Source organism: Hemiscyllium ocellatum, chromosome 15 (assembly GCF_020745735.1).
Source record: "Hemiscyllium ocellatum isolate sHemOce1 chromosome 15, sHemOce1.pat.X.cur, whole genome shotgun sequence".
NCBI lineage: Eukaryota > Metazoa > Chordata > Chondrichthyes > Orectolobiformes > Hemiscylliidae > Hemiscyllium > Hemiscyllium ocellatum.
The window spans coordinates 12,201,611-12,222,007 of NC_083415.1; the positions used below are offsets into that span (position 1 = coordinate 12,201,611).

Consider the following 20,397-nt stretch of genomic DNA (forward strand, 5'->3'; position numbering starts at 1 on the left):
TAACGTTTTGAGCCCAAAGACCTCTTCTGAACTGAAAGAAACTAGTAAATGACGGGTATTACGTTGTTGACAAAGTGGGATGGATAGTGAATGGAACAGCTAGTGTGGATGTACACAGCAAAAAACAAAGTGAATGTGAATGGTGGTAAAAGAGTGATTTAGATGCAAAACTGGTGTGAATGGCAAGTATGAATAGTAGACAATAGGTCAAAACTGCTGACTGCACACTAATGCCATCAAGACACTTAAATGGGACGAGTTGGGGTGAAGGACGTAATCAAAGTACATGTCCTGAAGTTGTTGAGCTCAATGTTAAGTCCTAGAGGCTATAAACGCTGAAGCAGAAAATGAGGTATTATTCTTCCAACTAGGGTTGAGCTTCACTGGAAGATTGCAGCAGATTTAAAATGGCAACGTGGAGTTGAATGCTGTATTGAAATTGCAGGCAATTGGAAGGTCGAGGTCATTCCTATAGACAGAGTGAAGATGTTCCACATAGCATTCACCCAGTTTGTATTGGTCTCTGCAACATAGATCTGTATCAGATCTTATTGTCAGCAGCGAATGTGGTAGAGGCCATATGATAGGGGTACGGTCGATGTCAACATGAGGAAACTTAGGAAAACTAACTCCTGTGGAAGATAGCATCAACAGAACAGATGTAATGAAGATGAAGTAGCTGGAAGAATGGAATACTGTCCTCACAAGAAGTAGAGTGTGAGACAAATGGATGTGCGTTAGAGCTGTAAAGGGTTTCTTTGAAAAGTCAGAATGCCACTCTGGAACAGCAACTAAATGTATCAGTACCAAAAACATATCCAAATGCAATAAAATGCCTCGTAGATCCTTGTGGTGATAATGGAATAAGATGTTTGCACTGTGTTTATAGTATGCAGAGTAAACAGAACAACTTATTTAAAATATGATCCATCTTGTGATTTACCTAAAGCCAAGCCATTAATTTTGCATTAACTTGTTTAAATTTGAAATTAGTTAAAAGGGAACAGATTTTCTCTTAGCAGGAGTTTTTTTTTCTCTCATCAGTCTAGTTCAGTTCACTGAACTGAAGCAGCAGTATTATTCTAGTTATGAAGCATCCAAGTCAGGTGTGCTGAGGATCTTTATCTTGTAAGAAATGAAAAAAAATCATTAGAATTGTGAAAGAATCATGACATCAGACATGAAGGCTCAGAAAGAAATCATAATTTGTCTACACTGTTTAAGAAAAAGAAATTTCAAAGAGTAAGTTAAGTAAAACCTAGAGTTGAGATAAAAGTACAGTTTATCTGGAATTCAATCCCTTATTGGATAGTCCTGGGAAACAGATTTCTTTGATATTTATATTAAAATCATTTTTTACCCTAATATATGTAAGTACAGCTTACTTTGTCTACTTTCTTTCTATATGTAATAAGATAATATTCTATTGTTACAATATGTACAGTCTCAAATGAGAGTTTCCATGACTAACCACTAAACAAACTCAACAAAAAATATCAACATGTGATCTGCCAAGCCAGATGCTATTCCAGGCTATGACGTGCACAGTGGTACCATTCATTGTACTCATAACACACATGATTATCAGAGGAAAGGTTACTCTAGGAATATGTTAGTGACTATAGCAACTGCCATTGATCATTTTAAAACCCATTTAGTTCACTAATGACTTTTAGAGAAGGAAATCTGTCATTCTCATTTGTTCTGCATGTTATTCCAAACTCATAGTAATATAGTTAACTCTTAACTGCCCTTTCAAATCGTTAATGAATTCAAAAGTAATTAGAGATGGATAGAAAATGGTAGACTTGTCCTGTTGAAGAATAAAGAAATTGCTTTCATCTATTTCCGTGTTGCTAGCTCAGAGTGACATTGGATGATGCTTGGCATTAGCCTACTTAGCATTCACATGGATTACATATTGAGTATTTAGTAAGAATAAGCTCAATTGTCTTCAGAGATACAAATTGATTTACATACATCAATAGTGCTTGAGATCATGTACAGATCAAGTTTCAAGCTTTAACTAAACCTTAACTTGACAATGTCTGTTGTCACTACAGAAGTTGATATCAAAGAGATTGGTCTGTATGTATAAAGATACAAAAAGAAGATTCTTGGTCAGTAAAGATGGCAGGTTCACAATGATGTTCCAATCAGAGGCATTAGCAACACCTCGCCATGATCAGTTGTGCAATATCAGATCCTAGAACAATGTTTACTATAAAGTCAACTGTAACAAAATAAACTAGAATACAAATTGAGGGAATTCATTGAAAATTATAGTGTAACCATTTAAAGACAATAAAGTAACCAATTCCTTTCATAATATATTCATTAGATAAATGTTCTGTTCACTCATGTTAGTAGACAAGATAGTACCCTACAGTGGAAATCTAAAATCTATGAACCTTTGCTGAATTCCATGCACATTGTTTAATGTAATCATTAATTAGCTACTCATCACAAAAAGGTGTTTCATTACATTTCCCTGTCTTGCTGTCAAGCAAACAACATATCATAGTTAATTAGTAACTCTATTGAACATGAGATGACCTTTGGTGAGAGCTGCACACACCTAGAGTGTGTAATTATTTGTTGTCATCATGACTATATAAAAAATGCATAGATCTCAGAGTACAACAGGACCTTGTCAGTTGGGCCAATGGGCTGAGGAGCAGCAGATGGAGTTTAATTTAGATAAATGTGAGGTGTTGCATTTTGATAAGGCAACCAGGAAAGCATTCATGCAGTTAATGGTAAGGCCCTGTGGAGTGTTGCCAAACAAAGAAACTTAGGGGTAGAGATGCACAGTTCCTTGAGTGGTGAGGCAACTTTTGGAATAATGCGTACAAGCCTGGTCACCCTATAGGAAGCATGTTGTTAAACTTGAGAGGGTGCAGAAAAGATTTACAAAGATATTCCCAGGAGTGGAGGTTTTCAGCAAGAGGGAGAGGGTGAATAGGCTGGGGCATTTTTCCCTGGAGTATCAGAGGCTGAGGGGGGATGTTGTAGAGGTTTATAAGATTGTGAGGGGTGTGGATAAGCTGAATAGCCAAAGTCTTTTTCCTAGTTGGGGGGAGGGAGGGTTGACAATTCCAAAACTAAAGGACACTGGTTTAAGGTGAGAGGGGAAAATTTAAAAAGGATCTGAGGGGTAACTTTTTCATGCACAGGGTGGTGTGCGTACAGACAAGCTGCCAGAGGTAGTGGTGGATGTAGATACAATTACACCATTTAAAAGGCATCTGGGTGAGTATATAGATAGGAAGGGTTTAAAGATATGAGCCAAATGCTGGCAAATGAAATTGGGTCACATTGGGATATCTGGTTGGTATGATAAGTTGGATTGAAGGGTTTGTTTCCAATCTGCATGACTTTATGAAAAGATTCCAAAAGTGGTAGGAATCTTAAATAAGATTCAAGATTGTTACAAACTAATGGGACACTCATTTAAAAATTTCTACAGCCAGAAACCAGTGAATGTTTGGAATTCTCTACCCCAGAGAGATGTGGAGGCTAAATCACCAAAAGAAGGTGGTAGATAGATTTTTGAACTATCAGGGAGATGATGGCTGTGCTGAACTGGCACGGAAGTGGAGTTGAGGCATGGAGGAGATCAGCCATGAACCTGTTGAATGGCAAGGAAAGCGAGAGAGGTTGAATGACCAACTCCTGCTTCCATGTCTTGTGTTTTCATGAAATAGGCCCAGACCTTCCAATGGGAGGAGAGTCATTTCTGCAGTGTGGACAGGGGTTGTACACTGTGGCCATGCTGAAGTCCCAGAGCAATTTGATTCCCTGAAAATTGCTCTGGAACTTGAAACTTCCAGAAGGCAATTACCCAGGATCAGGAACCATCTAGGTCTGTGTTATACTTAAAGATTGGGAAAGGTTCCAGTTGACAATTTAACAGCTACCCCAGAAAAGTTAGCAGGATTAACATCTGTTTTAACTCCTGGGTAACTATTAAACTGATCCCCGCAACCCCTCCCCACCACACACACCCTACCCCACTCCAGCTCCCCCATCCCCATACCAACCTCTAACACCTCTCACTTGAATTCGCAATAGTAAATGGAGGTGCCATCAATCTATAAAATAAATCTAAAAAAAAAGTAGACAATGTCTGGGGAGCAGAAAGAACAGGATACACTATTAAGAATGCATATTGCCCAAAATAATGGACCAGAAAATGAATGTAGAGATTAAAGAATGGGAGAACTGAAGCAATGAGATATGAATAAATTGAAAATTGTATAACCTTAATGTCTCTGTAATAAATCTACATTTGAATCCAGTTATTGCTCTCATATTACAGTTTGTTTTAAGCTCACAATAAATGAGCTAAAAACAAATTAAAATTAAATTGGCTAAATTACATACAAATGGATGATAAGTATTTCTTAAATACTTGTTCTTACAATATTCTATTATGTCAAATATGGTATAGGTCAGTGTTGCAATTTGTGAGAGGTCTGAAATGAAACATTCTAGAACAGGATGTTCAGTGTGTTAAGGTAGCTGAGCTCCTTACATGTCTGTTAGTGTCCCTAAAACAGTGGAAAAGACCTCGGGTGAAAACTGTTGGCTGCCCCGACTTGACAAAATAGAGTCGTAGAGAGTATTTGAGTTATAGGGAGAGGCTGGAGCATAGGAGGTTGAGAGGTGACCTTATCGAGGTTTACAAAATTATGAGAGGTATAGATGTCTTTTTCCCCAAGGTGGGCAATTTCAAGAGTAAGGGATATATTTTAAAAGTGAGTGGAGAAAGATTTTAAAAAGTGTTGAGAGGCAATTGTTTCACACAGAGAGTGCTTCAGGTGTGGAATCAACTTCCTGAGGAAGTGGTGGATGCTGGCACAATTACAATGTTTAAAAGATATTTAGATAAGTACCGGGATAGGAAATGTTTTGAGGGATATGGACCAAGTGCAGGCAGGTGGGACTACAGGCACCTCCATTTAGTACTGCAAATTCAAGTGAGAGGTGTCAGAGGTTGGTGTGGGGATGGGGGAGCTGGAGTGGGGTAGGGGGTGTGTGGTGGGGAGGGGTTGCAGTGATCAGTTTAATAGTTACCTAGTAGAATTATGGTCGGCATACACTGGTTGGTCTAAAGGATCTGTTTCCATGCTGTTTGATTCTATGACTCTAACTAATGCTAGTTACTTGGGGACAGGCGCAGTCTTCTTGCAAGATGATGAGTTGGGAATAGAGAAGCCAGTGTGGTACTTTTCTAAGAATTTCAAACCATGTTGAAGGAAGTATTCTATAGTGAAAATGAAGGCACAGATAAACAGAGCTATACAGCATGGACATAGACCCTTCAGTCCAACTCTTCCATGCCAACCAGAGATCCTAAATTAATCTAGTTCCATTTGTAAGCATTTGGCCCATACCCCTCTAAGCCCTCCTATTCACATACCCATCTAGATGTCTCTTAAATGCTGGATTTATACCAGCCCACAACTTCCTCTGGCAATGAATCCGTACATGCACCCCCATCCTCTACATGACAAAGTTGCCCCTTAGGTTCCTTTTAAATCTTTCCCCTCTCACCTTAAACATATGCCCTCTATTTTTGGACTCCTCTAATTTGGGAAAAATGCTTTGGCTCTGCTCCTCATGATTTTATCAACTTATAGAAAGTCACCCCTCAGCTTCCAATGCTCCAGGAAAAACATCCCCACTTTATTCAGCATCTCCCTATAGCTCAAACCTTCCATCCCTGGCAACATACTAGTAAATCTTTTGAATTCTTTCAAGTTTGACAACATCTTTCCTATAACAGGGACCCCAGAATTGAATGCAGTATTCCAAAAGTGGTCTAACCAATGTCCAACTCTTGGCCCATATCCCTCCAAATCTTTCCAGTTCATGACCTTAGCCAGGTCTCTTTTAAGTGATGTGACTGTACCTGCATGTATCAGTTCCACATATGAGCTACTTTCTGTGTAAAACAAAAATATGCCCCACATGTCCTTTTTAAATCTTTCTCCCCTTTCCTTAAAAATATGCCCCTGTGTTTTGAACTCCCCCACCCTAGGAGAAAGATTAGATTGCCTACTGTCTGGAAACAGGCCATTTGGCCCAATAACTCTACACTGACCCTCCAAACAGTAATCCACCCAAACCCATTTCATCCTGACTAATGCGCCTAACACTACAGGCAATTTTGCATGGCTAATTCACCTGACCCACACACCTTTGGACTGTGGGAGGAAACCAGAGCACCCGGAGGAAACCCACGCAGACACAGGGAGCATGTGCAAACTCCACTCAGACAGTTACCCAAAGCTGGAATGAAATCCAGGTCCCTGGTGCAGTGAGGCAGCAACAATGACCACTGAGCCACAGTGTCACTCCTTGCTATTCATTTTATCTATGCCCCTTCATGATTTTATAAACCTCTGTAAGATCACCCTTCAACATCGTATGCTCCAGTGAAAAACGTCCCAATCTATCTTTATAACTCGAACCCGCCATTCCTAGCAAAAACTTTGCAAATCCTTCCCAAACCCTTTCCAATTTAGCAATACCCCTCCCATATTAGGATAACCAGAACTGTATACATTTCTTACACTTTCTTTGCAAGTGACTCTTGGGATCAGAGACGGCAGAATCTAGACAAAGATTAACATTATCAAGTCAACAATTCAATTTCCTGCATTTTCACATGCTTAAGATTCTCCAAAGATTCAATGAGCATCACTTGGTGTTGTACTGTGACATTCAGACCCTGGTCTAATCTGCATGGAGAGTGATGCCACAATGGTCCTGGACAGTCTGAACTAATACAATGATAATCAACCAAAGTTCCCATTCCTCTTGCAATCCCTGCTTGCAGCTGTTTACTTACAGCTTCTGCTGTAAAGACAGGGTTGGATTTAACAGCACCCCATTATTATAAATCAACCAAGAGTGAGAAACTGGAATCATGTTCTCTCCAGGGGGTCACAGGTTTCTTTACCTAAAGGAAAATTTGTGAACAACTAAATGTTTAACAGTATGACATGCATCAGATAGAGGAGCATTTGATATGACTATTGATTGTTACGTGTATCTTGTTACAAAACATTCTCTGGGATTATTATTGGCTCTTCACCATTTCAAAGTCTAAATCAGACATAGTTGCCAAGAACATTAAAATGAACTGACTATAATCCCCTAGCTTTTGTTGAAAATTTTGATCTCAAAATGCAAAATTGTTCAGATGGAACTTATTGATTCAATGAATCAGTGTAAAAATTATGCATATTCCTGGAAGAGATAATGTAATAGCAGATACATTGAATATGATACAAGTTGAGAATTTGAGAGAAAAATGAAAAGAAAATGTTCAAATACTGCAGAGGAAATGAATGGAGATGAATAGCTAACGGTTTTGTGTATTTTTAATTTCTCATGGGACGTGCGTGTTGCTGGCTGGGCCAGTATTTATTGCTTGCCCTGGTTGCCTGTGTAGAGTAGGAAATGAGCTGCCTTCTAAGTAGCTGCAGTTGGTCTGCTGTAGGTTGACCCACAATGCCCTTAGGGAGGGAATTCCAGGATTTTGACCCAGTGACATGGAACAAATGGTGATATATTTCCAATCAGGGTGGTAAATGGCTTGGAGGCCAAGTTAAAGGTGGTGGTGTTCCCATGTATCTGCTGCTCTTGCTTGTCGAGGTGATAGTGGCCGTGTGTTTAGAATGTGCTATCTAAAGATATTTGGTGAATACCTGCAGTGCACCTTGTAGATAGTACTCTGCTGCTACTGAGCATCAGCAGTGGAGGGCGCAGATGTTTGTAGATGTGGTGCCAATCAAGCCAGTTGCTCAGGCCTGGAAAGTGTCAAGTTTTTTGAGTGTTATTGGAACTACATCCATCCGGGCAAGTGGGAAGTACATCATCTTCTCTTGTGTCTTCTGCAAACCCATTCTAAAAGTTGAAAGACTTTACAGTCTAGGTTTGTTCAATGTATCATTGTATCATTGTAATCTTGCTATAAATTCTGTGTCTTTGATCCTGCTTTACAACCACCTGATGAAGAATCAGTGCTTCGAAAGCTAGTGCTTCCAAGTAAACGTGCTGGCCTATAACAGGTTGGACTATAACAGGGGTGTCATGGTGTCTCAGTGGTTAGCACTGTTGCCTCACAGCACCAGGGACGCGGATTCGATCTCTGCCTCGGGCAACTGTCTGTATGCAGTTTGCACATTCTCCCTGTATCTGCGTGGGTTTGCTCCGGTTTCCTCCCACAGTCCAAAGATATGCAGTTCAGGTGAACTGGTCATGCTAAATTGCCTATAGTGTTAGGTGCATTAGTCAGAGGGAAATAGGTCTGGGTGGGTTACTCTTCAGACGGTCAGTGTGGACCTGTTGGGCCAAAGGGCCTGTTTCCACACTGTAGGGAATCTAATCTAATCATAACCTGATTTTTAATTTTATGCCTTGTTGGTGGTGGACTAGTATGGGGAGTCAGAAGGCGAGTTCCTTGCTACAGATTTCCTAGCCCCTGATCTTGTAGCCATTGTGTTTATACGGCTAGTCCAGTTCAGGTTATGACCAATGATAACCTACAAGATCTTTACAGTGGGGAATTCATTGAAGGTAACACCATTGAATGTTAAGATGCAATAGTTTGATTGTGTTTTATTGGAAATGGTTGTATCCTGGCATTTCTGTGACGCGAATGTTACTTCCCACTTGTCAGCCTGTAGCCTGGATATTGTCTAAATCTAGCTGCATTTGGACATGGCCTGCTTCAATATCTGAGGAGTTGTGAATGGTACTGAACATTGGGCAAACATCAGTGAATAGCCCCACTTCTGACATTATGATGGGGGGAAGGTCATTGATGAAGTAGTTGAAGACAGTTAGGCTGAAGACACTACCCTGAGGAACCCTTGCAGAGATATCCTGCAGCTGAGCTGACTAACCTTCAACAACCATGACCATCTTCCTATGTGTCAGGCATGACTCCAACCAGTGGAGAGCTTTCTCCCAATTCCCATTGAGTCCAGTTTTGCTCGGGCTCCTTGCTGCCACACTTGGTCAAATGTAGCCTTGATATCAGCCTTCATTTTCTCTGGAATTTAGCTCTTTTGTCCATATTTGAACAAAATGAGATCATAGCTGTATTGCCCTGGCAGAACCCAAACAGGGCATCACTGAGCAGTTAATCACTGAGCAGTTAATCACTGAGCAGGTACTGCATGATAGCACTGCTAATGACCATTTCTTTCACTTTACTGATGATCGAGTGTAGACTAATGGGGTGTTAATTGATCAGGTTGGATTTGTCTTGCTTTTATGTCCAGCTCATTTTCCACATTGTCGTCTGGATACCAGAGTTACAGTAGAACTGGAACATTATGGCTAAGGGTGCAGCACTAGAGTTGATGGTAGTGATAGAATTGGAGGTATAACAGGTTATGAGGTCACAGATTGTGTGGGAGTGCAATTCTACTGCGGCTGATGGATGCCCAGTTTTGAGTTGCTCAATTTGCTTGTAGTCTGTCCCATTTAGCATGGTGATAGTACCACACAACATAATGGAGAGCATTCTCACTGTGAAGGTGGTACTTTATCACCACAAGGACTGTGCGGTGGATACTCTTACCGATACTGTCATGGACAGATGCATCTGTAGCAGGTAAATTGCTAAGGATGTTATCAAGTATGTCTTTCTCTCTTGTTGGTTCCTTTACAATAGACAATAGAAAATAGCTGCAGGAGTAAGCCATTCGGCCCATCCACCCTGCACCACCTTTCATTACGATCATGGCTGATCATCCACAATCAATATTCTGTTCCTGCCTTATCCCGATAACCCATGATTCCACTATCTTTAAGAGCGCTATCCATCTCTTTCTTGAACGTATCCAGAGACTTGGCCTCCACTGCCTTCTGGGGCAGAGCATTCCATATATCCACCACTCTCTGGGTGAAGAAGATTCTCCTCAACTCTATTCTAAATGGCCTACCCCTTATTTTTAAACTATGTCCTCTGGTTCAGGATTCACCCATCAGTGGAAACATGCTTCCTGCCTCCAGAGTGTCCAATCCTTTAATAATCTTACATGTCTCAATCAGATTGCCTCTCATCCTTTGAAAGTTAAGCCCAGTCACTCCAATCTTTCTACATACGATAGACCCGCCATTCCGGGAATTGATCTCGTGAACCTACACTGCACTTCCTCAATAGCCAGCACGTCCTTCCTCAAATTTGGAGACCAAAACTGCACACAATACTCCAGGTGCGGTCTCACTAGGGCCCTGTACAGCTGCAGAAGGACCCCTTTGCTCCTTTCCACTTGTTATGAATGCGAGCATGCCATTAGCTTTCTTCACTGCCTGGTGTACCTGCATGCTTGCTTTCATTGACTGATGTACCATAACACCCAGATCTCTCTGTACTGTTCCTTTATCTAACTTGACTCCATTTAGATAGTAATCTGCCTTCCTGTTCTTGCCACCAAAGTGGATAACCACGCATTTATCCACATTAAACTGCATCTAGCATGTCCAAGTCACCCTGAATTCTCATAACATCCTCCTCATATTTCACCTTGCCACCCAGCTTTGTGTCATCAGCAAATTTGCTAATAATACTGTTAATACCTTCATCTATATCATTAATGTACACTGTAAACAGCTGCGATCCCAGCACTAAACCTTGTGGTATCCCATCTGTGGCAAACCCAGTCTAGCAGTTATTTTCTTTGGGGCCCGACCAGCTCGATCAGTAGTGAGACTGCTGTGGTCAAGCCACTACAGGCCCAAGGTTGGACACCCTAAATTATTCACGTCCGGAGAAATCAAGCCAAACAGAAAATTGACCAAACTAAATTAAACAGCATCGAATAGTGATAACCTATCGAGAACAGCAAGGTCAAAGATGTCGTACAGATTCGGGCCAAAAGGCCACAGAACATTTGGGAAGGTCCAGGTGAGGGGAATAAAATCATAAACTTGGAAGTCACCCCCTCAGTAAAGGCCCATGGAAGGAGACCGTCCAGCAACTCAAGGAGATCCAGAAGATGATCCACCCTGACCTACGACACCCACCTTTGCGGAAGAAAGCCAGCCCTACATCAGGGAGGGATGAGATTCCAACGTCCTGGCTCAAACACATGGATCATTGTGGGTAATATCCTTTCTCATATGGATAGGGCTTTGTAGAGAGTAAATATTGTGGGGGGGACTAAATAGGTGCAGTCAACAAAATGGAAAACGTCCACCTTCATTGGTCACAGTTCATGGGAGTCTTTGGTAACCTGGATCAGACTGCATTGACCCCGCAAAACAGGGCAAATTGGACCTAAACCTATTTCCCAAATGTCGCTGAGGCAGTGGTGAGGAAAGTCTGTGAAGATGTTATTCCAACAGACCACACCCACATAGAACAATGTGTGATAATTTTGGCACTTGCTCCAGATGTTAGTAAGGCGGACTTTGCAGGATTGATGGGGACTTTTTGGCCATTGTCATTTCTGGCACTTAGGTCAGTACCCAGTGAGCACCCCAGTTTAGTTCCTTTTTTCCCCTGATACAGGTAAACAACTTGCTAGGCCATTTCAGAGGGCACTTAAGAGTCAACCACTTTGCTGTGGGTCTGCAGTCAGACCACATAAGAAGAACAGTTTCCTTTTTACAGATTTTTAAACATTCAGTTCAGATTTTGTCATCTCCCACGGTGAGATTTGAACTCAGAACATTATCTTGGTCTCGGAATTAATAGTCTACTGATAATATCATGAGGCTATCACCTCCATGTTATGTATGCGCCATATAACTTGTAATAAAACAAGTTTATAATGGCTTTTCATTTATTTTCAGGAATGAGTTATATAAAAGATGCCCTTTTTTTGGACAGCAAATTGAAAATGAGAAAAATGGTTACTACTTACAAGGGGAAAAAGATACAATGAATTAACTACTCCTTAGAAAAGCAGATGGAGCTAAATGCTAGCTAGGAAACACTGTTATGTTTTGGAGATGTTATAGGCCTGGAGATGTCCAAGCATATTGGCACCATTCCTTGCAGGTTCTGGAGAGCTCAGCGTAGGATCAAGTTTCTAATTGGTCAGTTTAATCATGGCAGGAGAAGGACACAGATAGAGGAGCAAGAGGACTTCCAAAATTAATCTTTTTCTCTTCCCTTCTATGTAAAGTTGCTTCTTTAATGTTCTGAAAATCTCTTTCTGTATACAGAAAAAGCATGTTTTGAAATGCTGAAAGAAATAACCCTAATACTCAAAGTCAACAAAAATTACCCTGTTTTGGATTAGAACAGATCTTATCAAAACATTTTAAGAAGGTAACCTAGACCCTAACTTTTTCTTATATTAAAGGTAGAGATGAGATGTTGTGTTCCAGATGCAAAGCAACTGGCCAAACTATTTGGCGTTAAACCATGCAAATTTATTTAATCACTACAGTTAAAAATGCAAACAAAAGAGGAATTTGGAATAACTTATCTATTGGAAAACTTGGCCGAATAACAGATACAGTAACTATTACTAATTAACTGTTCCAATACAGTAACATCCCATGAACACAATGCTGAGAAAAAAGCCAAATTCAGACACAGATTCTCACATTCAGTTCTCCAATCCAGGAGGAAAAAAACATTGAGAATATTCAGAGAGTGTCGCAGCCAGGATACAGTCACTGAAGCTTTCAACTCTTTTGAGACCTCAAGAGCTTCTGATGTTACTGGTAAAAAAGCAAATCCCAGACATCTGGATCTGTGAGAGCTGGCCACACCCCTACTCAGGCTGGTAAACAAAACCTCAAGGGCTCACAAGTCATTTACACGAGTCATCTTCAGTTACCGGTTCAGCACTTCTGCCTTAAAACCTGTCTTCATAAAAAAAATGACAAAATAACCTTTTAAAGTGACAGCATTGTCACAGTTCAAATAAGCCAATAAACTACAGACTGATCATTGAAGAATGGAAAAGTATTGTGGAACTAACACATCTGATGCAGAGCATTGATGTCGTTCAACATTTTTTTCCCTCCATTCATAATGTGTTCATTTGGGCAGGTGTGTGTGTGTTTAACATTAAATTTGGTTAACATTAACAGTATCATAGTTATTTTATTTTGTTATTCAAGCAAACTGGTCGGCTTTGTGGATAGCTGTCTCTTAGAGGCAATTGGGATTTGTGGCAGATTCATTGAACCTTCACACAAGTGACTAGGACTGTCATGGTATGAAGGGCTTGGATGGGGATGAATTTGTTAAATGTGTATCAGAAAAGCTTCTCACTAAATATGTAGGTGTACCTGCTTGAGAAGGAGCAATATTTGACCTTCTGTTGAGAAGTTAAATAAGTGAGTGACATGTCAGTGGAGGAGCACTTCAGGGCAAGTGATCATAATTCTATCAGTTTTAAAATAGTTATGGAAAAGGATAGAATTGTTCAAAAAGTTAAAGTACTAAATTGGAGTAAGGCCAGTTTTGATGGTATTAGACAAGAACTTTCAAAAGTTGATTGGGGAGCCTACTTGCAGGTAAAGGGATGTATGGTAAGTAGGAGGTCATTAAAAATGAGGTAATGCGAGTTCAGAAACAATATGTTCCTGTCAGTGTGAATGGCAAAGCTGTTAGGTTTAGGGACTGCTGATGACAAGAGAAATTGAGGCTCTGGTCAAGAAAAAGAAGGAGACATTTGCTCATTATAGCTGGGATTGAATGGATCCCCTAAAGGAGTATAAGGATAGTTGGACTATATTTAAGAGGGAAATAAGGAGGGCTAAAAGAGTTAAAAGATTTCTTTGACAAATAGGGATAGGAGAATCCAAAGAGATTCTAGAAGTACGTTAAGGGCAAAGGAGTAACTAGGGAGAGAATAGGGCCCCCTAAAAATCAATATGGCTGTCCATGTGTGGAACCACAGGAGATAGGTGAGATACCAATAAGTATTTTGTGTCACTATTTGAATTGTAGAAGAACATGGAAGCTCAGGAACTTGGGGAAATAAATAATGATGAAAAATGTGTTGCTGGAAAAGCACAGCAGGTCAGGCAGCATCCAAGGAGCAGGAGAATCGACGTTTTGGGCATAAGCCCTTCTTCAGGATGCTCCTTGCTTTGCTCCTTGGATATATCATGACATCCATATTCTTACTCACACAAAGTCCTGTTCACTGAATCACACCAGGACTTGCTGACACACTTAAGCTCCCAGATGAACAATGCCTCAAATGCTCATTCCTGTAGGGCCTAGCCATTATCTCTGTGATCCCCTCCATCATGACAACCTTAAATAATACCTCCAGTCCTTTTATTCTGGCCTTTTGATCATCTCAGATTTCAATCGTCCACAATTGGTGACAGTCTTCAACTGATTCGAGCACCAAAATATCCTTTTCTAAACTTTTTTTCACATCTTTAACTCACGTTGCTTAAAATCTACATCTTCAACAAAGCTGTAAATCACCCAGTGACTCAGGGTCATATTGAGTTTTGCAATACTCCTGTGAAACATCCTGCAAAGTTTAATGACATGAAACGTATTGAGTCCAGATTGCTGCGTTATCATTATGATAACATTATGAATTATTTATCTGTTGTGGTTAAACCACATATGGGAGGAGGACATTGCTAGGGTCTTTACCTGAGCATAAATAACTTGTCGACATTGAGGGAGGCTTGAGTTAGGTCATAATGTTTCACTGTGTGAATAGGCTGCAGCTTCATTCGCAACAGGAGTTTAACAAATATTGCCTTGTTGCTAGCGCAGCATCACATTCATCAAAACTAATTGAAAGTGAACCTCAATGATGTAGAATGCTTGGGGCAAGAGAAGATACCAAAGGATGTTTGGACATCTTACATTGATTCAGCCCTTAGTGATTATGGTGAAAGTTTCCTGGCTGTGATGAATACTGAGCTTTGAAAATGGAAATTAGTTCTGGAAATGTTAGTACAACTCCCAGTAGCACACAGCCTGGAGCCTGATACACTTTGATCATAATAGATTTCTTCTACAGCCTGGAGTTAGAGAGTGTCGTGATTTGAAAACCACACTGTTTCAAAGCTCTTTCCACAGTGCCTTCAGCCTGCACCACTTCTCTCAAGCTAATATTAAATTTTGCAATTTCTTCGGTTCTGAATCTGTCGGGTTCTTGACCAGTCAGATGACCTCTGACTGAGGTTTCCCATCCTCTCACCATTCCTGAGGCCAGACCTGAAAACATGTTGCACTCTCTTGGGGACAGTAAGGGAAAAGAGGGGATCTTTGGAAAGTCACATCTGTTTTAGCTGTGGCCATGACACTCTGGAGTAATGTGATGGAAATCAAACCCTACTATTCCTGGAGTCAAAGAAGAGAGTCATACAGCACAAAAACAGACCCTTCAGTCCAACTCGTCCGCACTGACCAAACATCCCAATCTGACCTAGTCCCATTTGCCAGCATTTGACCCATATCCACTTATTCATATACCTATCCAGATGCCTTTTAGATGTTGTAATTGTAACAAACCTGCCTACATTGCTTCCTCTAGCAGCTCATTCCATATACAAAACACCCTGCAGTCATCCTTGAGGTCCTTTTCATCTTTCCCCTCTCACTTTAAACATGGGCCCTCAAGTTCTGGACGCTCCCAACCAAGAAAAAAATCTTGTCTATTTACACTATCCATGCCCTTCATGATTTTATAAACTTCCATAAAGTCACTCCTCAGTCTTCGACACCCGACGTAGAAAAGCTCCAACCTATTCAACCTCACCCTGTATCTCAAAGCCTGTACTCCTGGCAATATTTTTGTAAATCTTTTCTGCACCCTTTCAAGTTTAACAATATCTTTCCTATCATAGGCAGATCAGAATTGAAGGCTGTATCCTAAAAGTGGCCTCACCAATGTCCTGTACAGCCAAAACATGATGCCCCAAATCCTAAGCTCAATGTTATGATCAATGAAAGCAAACGTACCAAATGCTTTCTTCATTTCCCTGTTTACCTCTGATGCCACTTGCAAGGAAGTATTATCTGTGTCCCTGGTCTCTTTGTTTGGCAACACTCCCCAGAGCCCTACCATTGACTGTATAAGTCCTGCCCTGATTTGCCTTACCAAAATGCAACACCTCACACTTATCTAATTAAATTTCACTATGGTGGCTGAGTGGTCCGCACTGCTACCTCACAGTGCCAGGGACCCGGCTTTGATTCCAGCTTTGGGCGACTATCTGTGTGGAGTTTACACATTCTCCCCGTGTCGGCACGTGTTTCCTCCGCGTGCTCCAGTTTCCTCCCATGGCCCAAAGATGTGCAGCTTAGGTGAATTGGCTATGCTAAGTTCCCCATAGTGTTCAGGGATGTGCAGGTTACGTGCATTAGTTAGGGGTAAATGTAGAGTAAGAGGGTAGGGGATTGGGTCTGGGTGGCTATTCTTCAGAGGATCGGTATGGACTTGTTGAGTGAAATGACCAGTTTCCACACTGTGAGGATTCTATGATTAAAACTCCGTCTGCTACTCCTCAGCCCATTGGCCCATCTGATCAAGGTCCCATTGTATCTGAGATAATCTTCTCCACTATCCACTTCAACACATATTTTGGTGTCATCTGCAAACTTAATCATGCCTCCTATATTCACATTCAAATCATTCATATAAATCATGAGAAACAGTGGACTCAGTATTGATTCTTTGGGCACATTGCTGGTCATAGGTCTTCAGCTCAAAAAGCAACCCTCTACCATCATCTTTTGTCTCCTATCTTCAAGCCAATTTTGTATCCAATGTGCTGACTCCCTCTGGATCCCGTGTAATCTAACCTTACTAATCATTCTACTATGCGGAATCTTTTTTTGTTGAAGTCCATATAGACAATTTCCCACACACAAAACCATGTTGACTATCCTATATAAGTCTTTTCCCTCTCAAATACATGTAAATCCTGTCCCTCAGAATCCCCTCCAACAACTTACCAGTCTATAGTTCCCTGTCTTTTCTTTACAGCCTTTCTTTAATAATGGCATCTCATTAGCCAACCTCCAGTCTTCCAGCACCTAACCCGTGGCTGTCAATGATCCAAATATCTCAGCAAGGGGCCCAGCAATCTCTTTACTTGCTTCCCACAAAGTTCTAGGAAACACGTGATCGGGTTCCAAGATTTATCTACCTTTGTGCATGTCAAGATCTCCAGCACCTTATTTTCTGTAACATTGACTATTTTCAAGACATCATGATTTATTTCAGGAGAAAGTGAGGACTGCAGATGCTGGAGATCAGAGCTGAAAAAATTCCAAACTGTGTTGCTTTTAAAGGAAGGCTGCAATGGGAAAAATGTATATTTAAAGTCATGACTGCTTGTAAAGTTCTGGGTGAAGCCTATGGAGTATCACACATCTACATTGTCAGGGAAGAAAAAGTGCTGGAAATCATAATAGGTCTGGCAGCAACTGTGGGCAGAGAACAAGCTAGTACTATTTTTGTTTTCAGTAATGTTATTGCTCCCAAAATGTCAGGGAAACCTCAAACAGAGATGCTGAACAAGAAGAGATGTGTGAAGCCTGACTATCTCACCCTCCTCTGCAGAGAAAAAAAAAACCTCTTGTAATTTTACCCTCCAGTATATATAGAGAAAGTTAAAAAGTCAGTTTCAACTCTACTGGAGTAGGCAAGTAAGACCTCTTGTGTGTACCTACCTGGGTTTCAGCATTGGCATGCAGTGAAAGTCACAGTCAAGAAACGGTTTCCTGTTCCCTCGGTTTTGTAGGTGAAGGAAGACCTTCTCTCACTCTGAAGCTGGAAGCCAGTTCAGAAAGAATTCTGGAGAAAGGTACTTCAAACAAACTGCAAAACCTGGAATCTCAAAAAAAAACTAATTCAACTACCAACCTTAAAGCCACCGGTATGATTCCTGCAATTATTCAATGATTCGCTCTTTCCAAACAATTCAAAGTCTAATTGGTATATCTGCTTTCTTTTCACTTTTATCTTTATATACTTTCCTCTTATTTTTAATCTTTGGGCATGTGTATTGCATCACTAATTCTTTTCAATTTAAACAATTGATAAACTTACTGTTTATGTTGATTCAAGGAAACCTGGTTCAATTGGCTCCAAGTTCATTTGGGTCAGAGAAATGTATCCACAGGGGATCTACCTTAAACTAATGTTGCTAAAGCCAGCTGAGGGAGAAGATGACTAAAGAAGGAGAGTTCATTCGTCCTCCTCCAGAAGCTTAACAAGTCGGGGGAATTCATTTGAAACAGTAACAAATTGGGGAATTTTGCCCAGGGACCTGTGGTAGCAAAAGGCAGCTGAGTACTGGATGGCAGCAGCTTGACAGAGGGTGGGAAGATCAGCTGGAAATACATTGGAATAGTTGCGTAGGAGCTAACAAAAGGGTTTCAGCAGCAGATGAGCTGAAGCAGGCTTACAGTTTGGTGTTATGTAAATCACTGACATATTCTCAATGTAGAGCAATGATATAGCCAGGACATCATATAGTGTTGATTCCTCACTATTGTAGTTTCTGAGTTCTATTGCTGAAAGGTCACGCTTAGAAAATCTAACACAACAAATGGTCTCCTTCTGTGTCCTACCTGATACGTGATATATCAAGTTGTGTCTACATGCATCTTCTGGCTTTCTTAATCCTAGACATACTGTTTAACTTTGCCACCATCTTCTGTTCTTTCTGCTAACTAAAACAATTTTCCCTTGCGAGCTGTTGTATGTTAAATTCTCCATCCTTGTCTGTAATTACGATAATCTCACAGCAGACCATCAAGCTCCAATATCAAATTAAGTTTTGTTTATTGAGAAAGAAGCATTCCTGACCTTCGTTTGAAAGGTCAATGATGTTGGTCTAAAATGATATTGTATATGGAAATTTTCATTGATTCCCCTTGTCCCTGGTTGAAGAATTATCTGATGTGATATTGTACCTTAGACCAAACTCCGATCTATGTAGAGCTCACTGCACTTATGGTAACAAGAGAAGTGTTTCATTTTCTCCACCATCCTGAGCAATTAGTGGACTCAACTATCCCTTTGTAACATGGCTCAGGAATCATTTCTCACTCTGTGGGAAACCTGAGTGATTGGGTAAAATGTCAATTTTACACCTAACTCAGTAATCATCCTCTCCATTCAGAGGTGAGATTGAAGAGTTTGGACCCAGTCTTGTTGTTTTTCAACTGGACTGGACAGAAAAAAAATATTGAAAATAACTCAGTTTTACATTGGGGGTGGGGAGGTGGGTAATTTGTCATCAGTGTCACTGGACAAGCAATCCAGAACTTGCAATTAAAACAGGTGAAGAAAATGGTCAGTTTCAGTGAATATTAATAACTAATACTATTCATTTTGCAGCACATCTTGAGATTATTCTGACTTGTGCAGTTCTACAATTTTACAAAAAAGGTTCAAAGATGGCAGAAAAATCAGTAGATATCTGCTTTTAAGTAAAATTCAGCAGCTTCCTGTCAACTGGCACCAATCACTTGAAAAACAAAAGAAAGTCTTACAGGTTAACCTCACCTTTCCAACATAGAGTGGCTCTGTTCCAGTGTACTCCTCCACAATGAAGAACTGGTTCCACACCCAGCCACGTTTTACACGCCGATGGGTTACTAAGCTTGCTTTTGATTGTTCCATCTTCCATTTTCGATGTTGTAAACTCTTCTGGGTGGAGTTGGTTCCACAGTAACACAGAACACACAAAACCACTGACGTGAGCCACAGAGAAGCGTGGTTGACCATTTTACCCAGTCGTGTGTCAACCTATAAGTGTTCAGGTAAGTCGATAGCTGCACACTGTGCCCATCAGAAAGTGGATCCTTAAAAGTCTCATTAATCGTTGGTGCAAATTGAAAATCAGACTCTGAATTTCTGAGTGATAGCTTTCACTTCTCAAGCTGCTTGTCCTTAGGCTTAACAGGGAACCTGAAAAAATAACAATAGACACCATAAGATGGAATAACTGAACTACAGCTCATTAATAATAGTCAATCCATATCTATAATACAGTAATCACAAAAGTACTTAATTGGCAATGAAGTTAAGTAGTATCCCAATGTTTTGACTGATGCTTATAAACTAAGATTTTAATGAGTTTAATGTCTTATTCATTCATGGGATGCGGCTATCAATTGGCTGGGCCAGTATTTATTGCCTGTCCCTTGTTACCCTTGAGAAGGTTGTGGTGAACTGCCTTCTCAAACCACTGCAGTTCTCATGCTATAGGTTGACCCACAATGCCATTAGGGAGGGAATTCCAGGATTTTCACCCAGCGATAGTGAAGGAACAGTGATATATTTCCAAGTCAGGATAATGAGTGGCTTCGAGGGGAACTTGCAAGTAGTAGGGTTTCCATATATCTGCTGACCTTGTCTTTTTGGAAGGAAGTGGTTGTGGGTTTGGAAGACATAGTATGAGGATCTTTGG

General features: G+C 40.6%; 1 protein-coding gene across 1 annotated transcript in view; it reads right to left on the reverse strand.

Annotated features, from left to right (window-relative positions):
• LOC132822644 (cadherin-22-like) overlaps positions 1–19,607 on the reverse strand; it is a 725,287-nt gene extending 705,680 nt beyond the window's left edge. The window contains exon 1 of the mRNA XM_060835890.1: positions 19,491–19,607. Within this exon, the coding sequence (XP_060691873.1) occupies positions 19,491–19,607 (117 nt within the window). The remainder of the gene's footprint in view (positions 1–19,490) is intronic.
• Between the last annotated feature and the right edge of the window lie 790 nt (positions 19,608–20,397).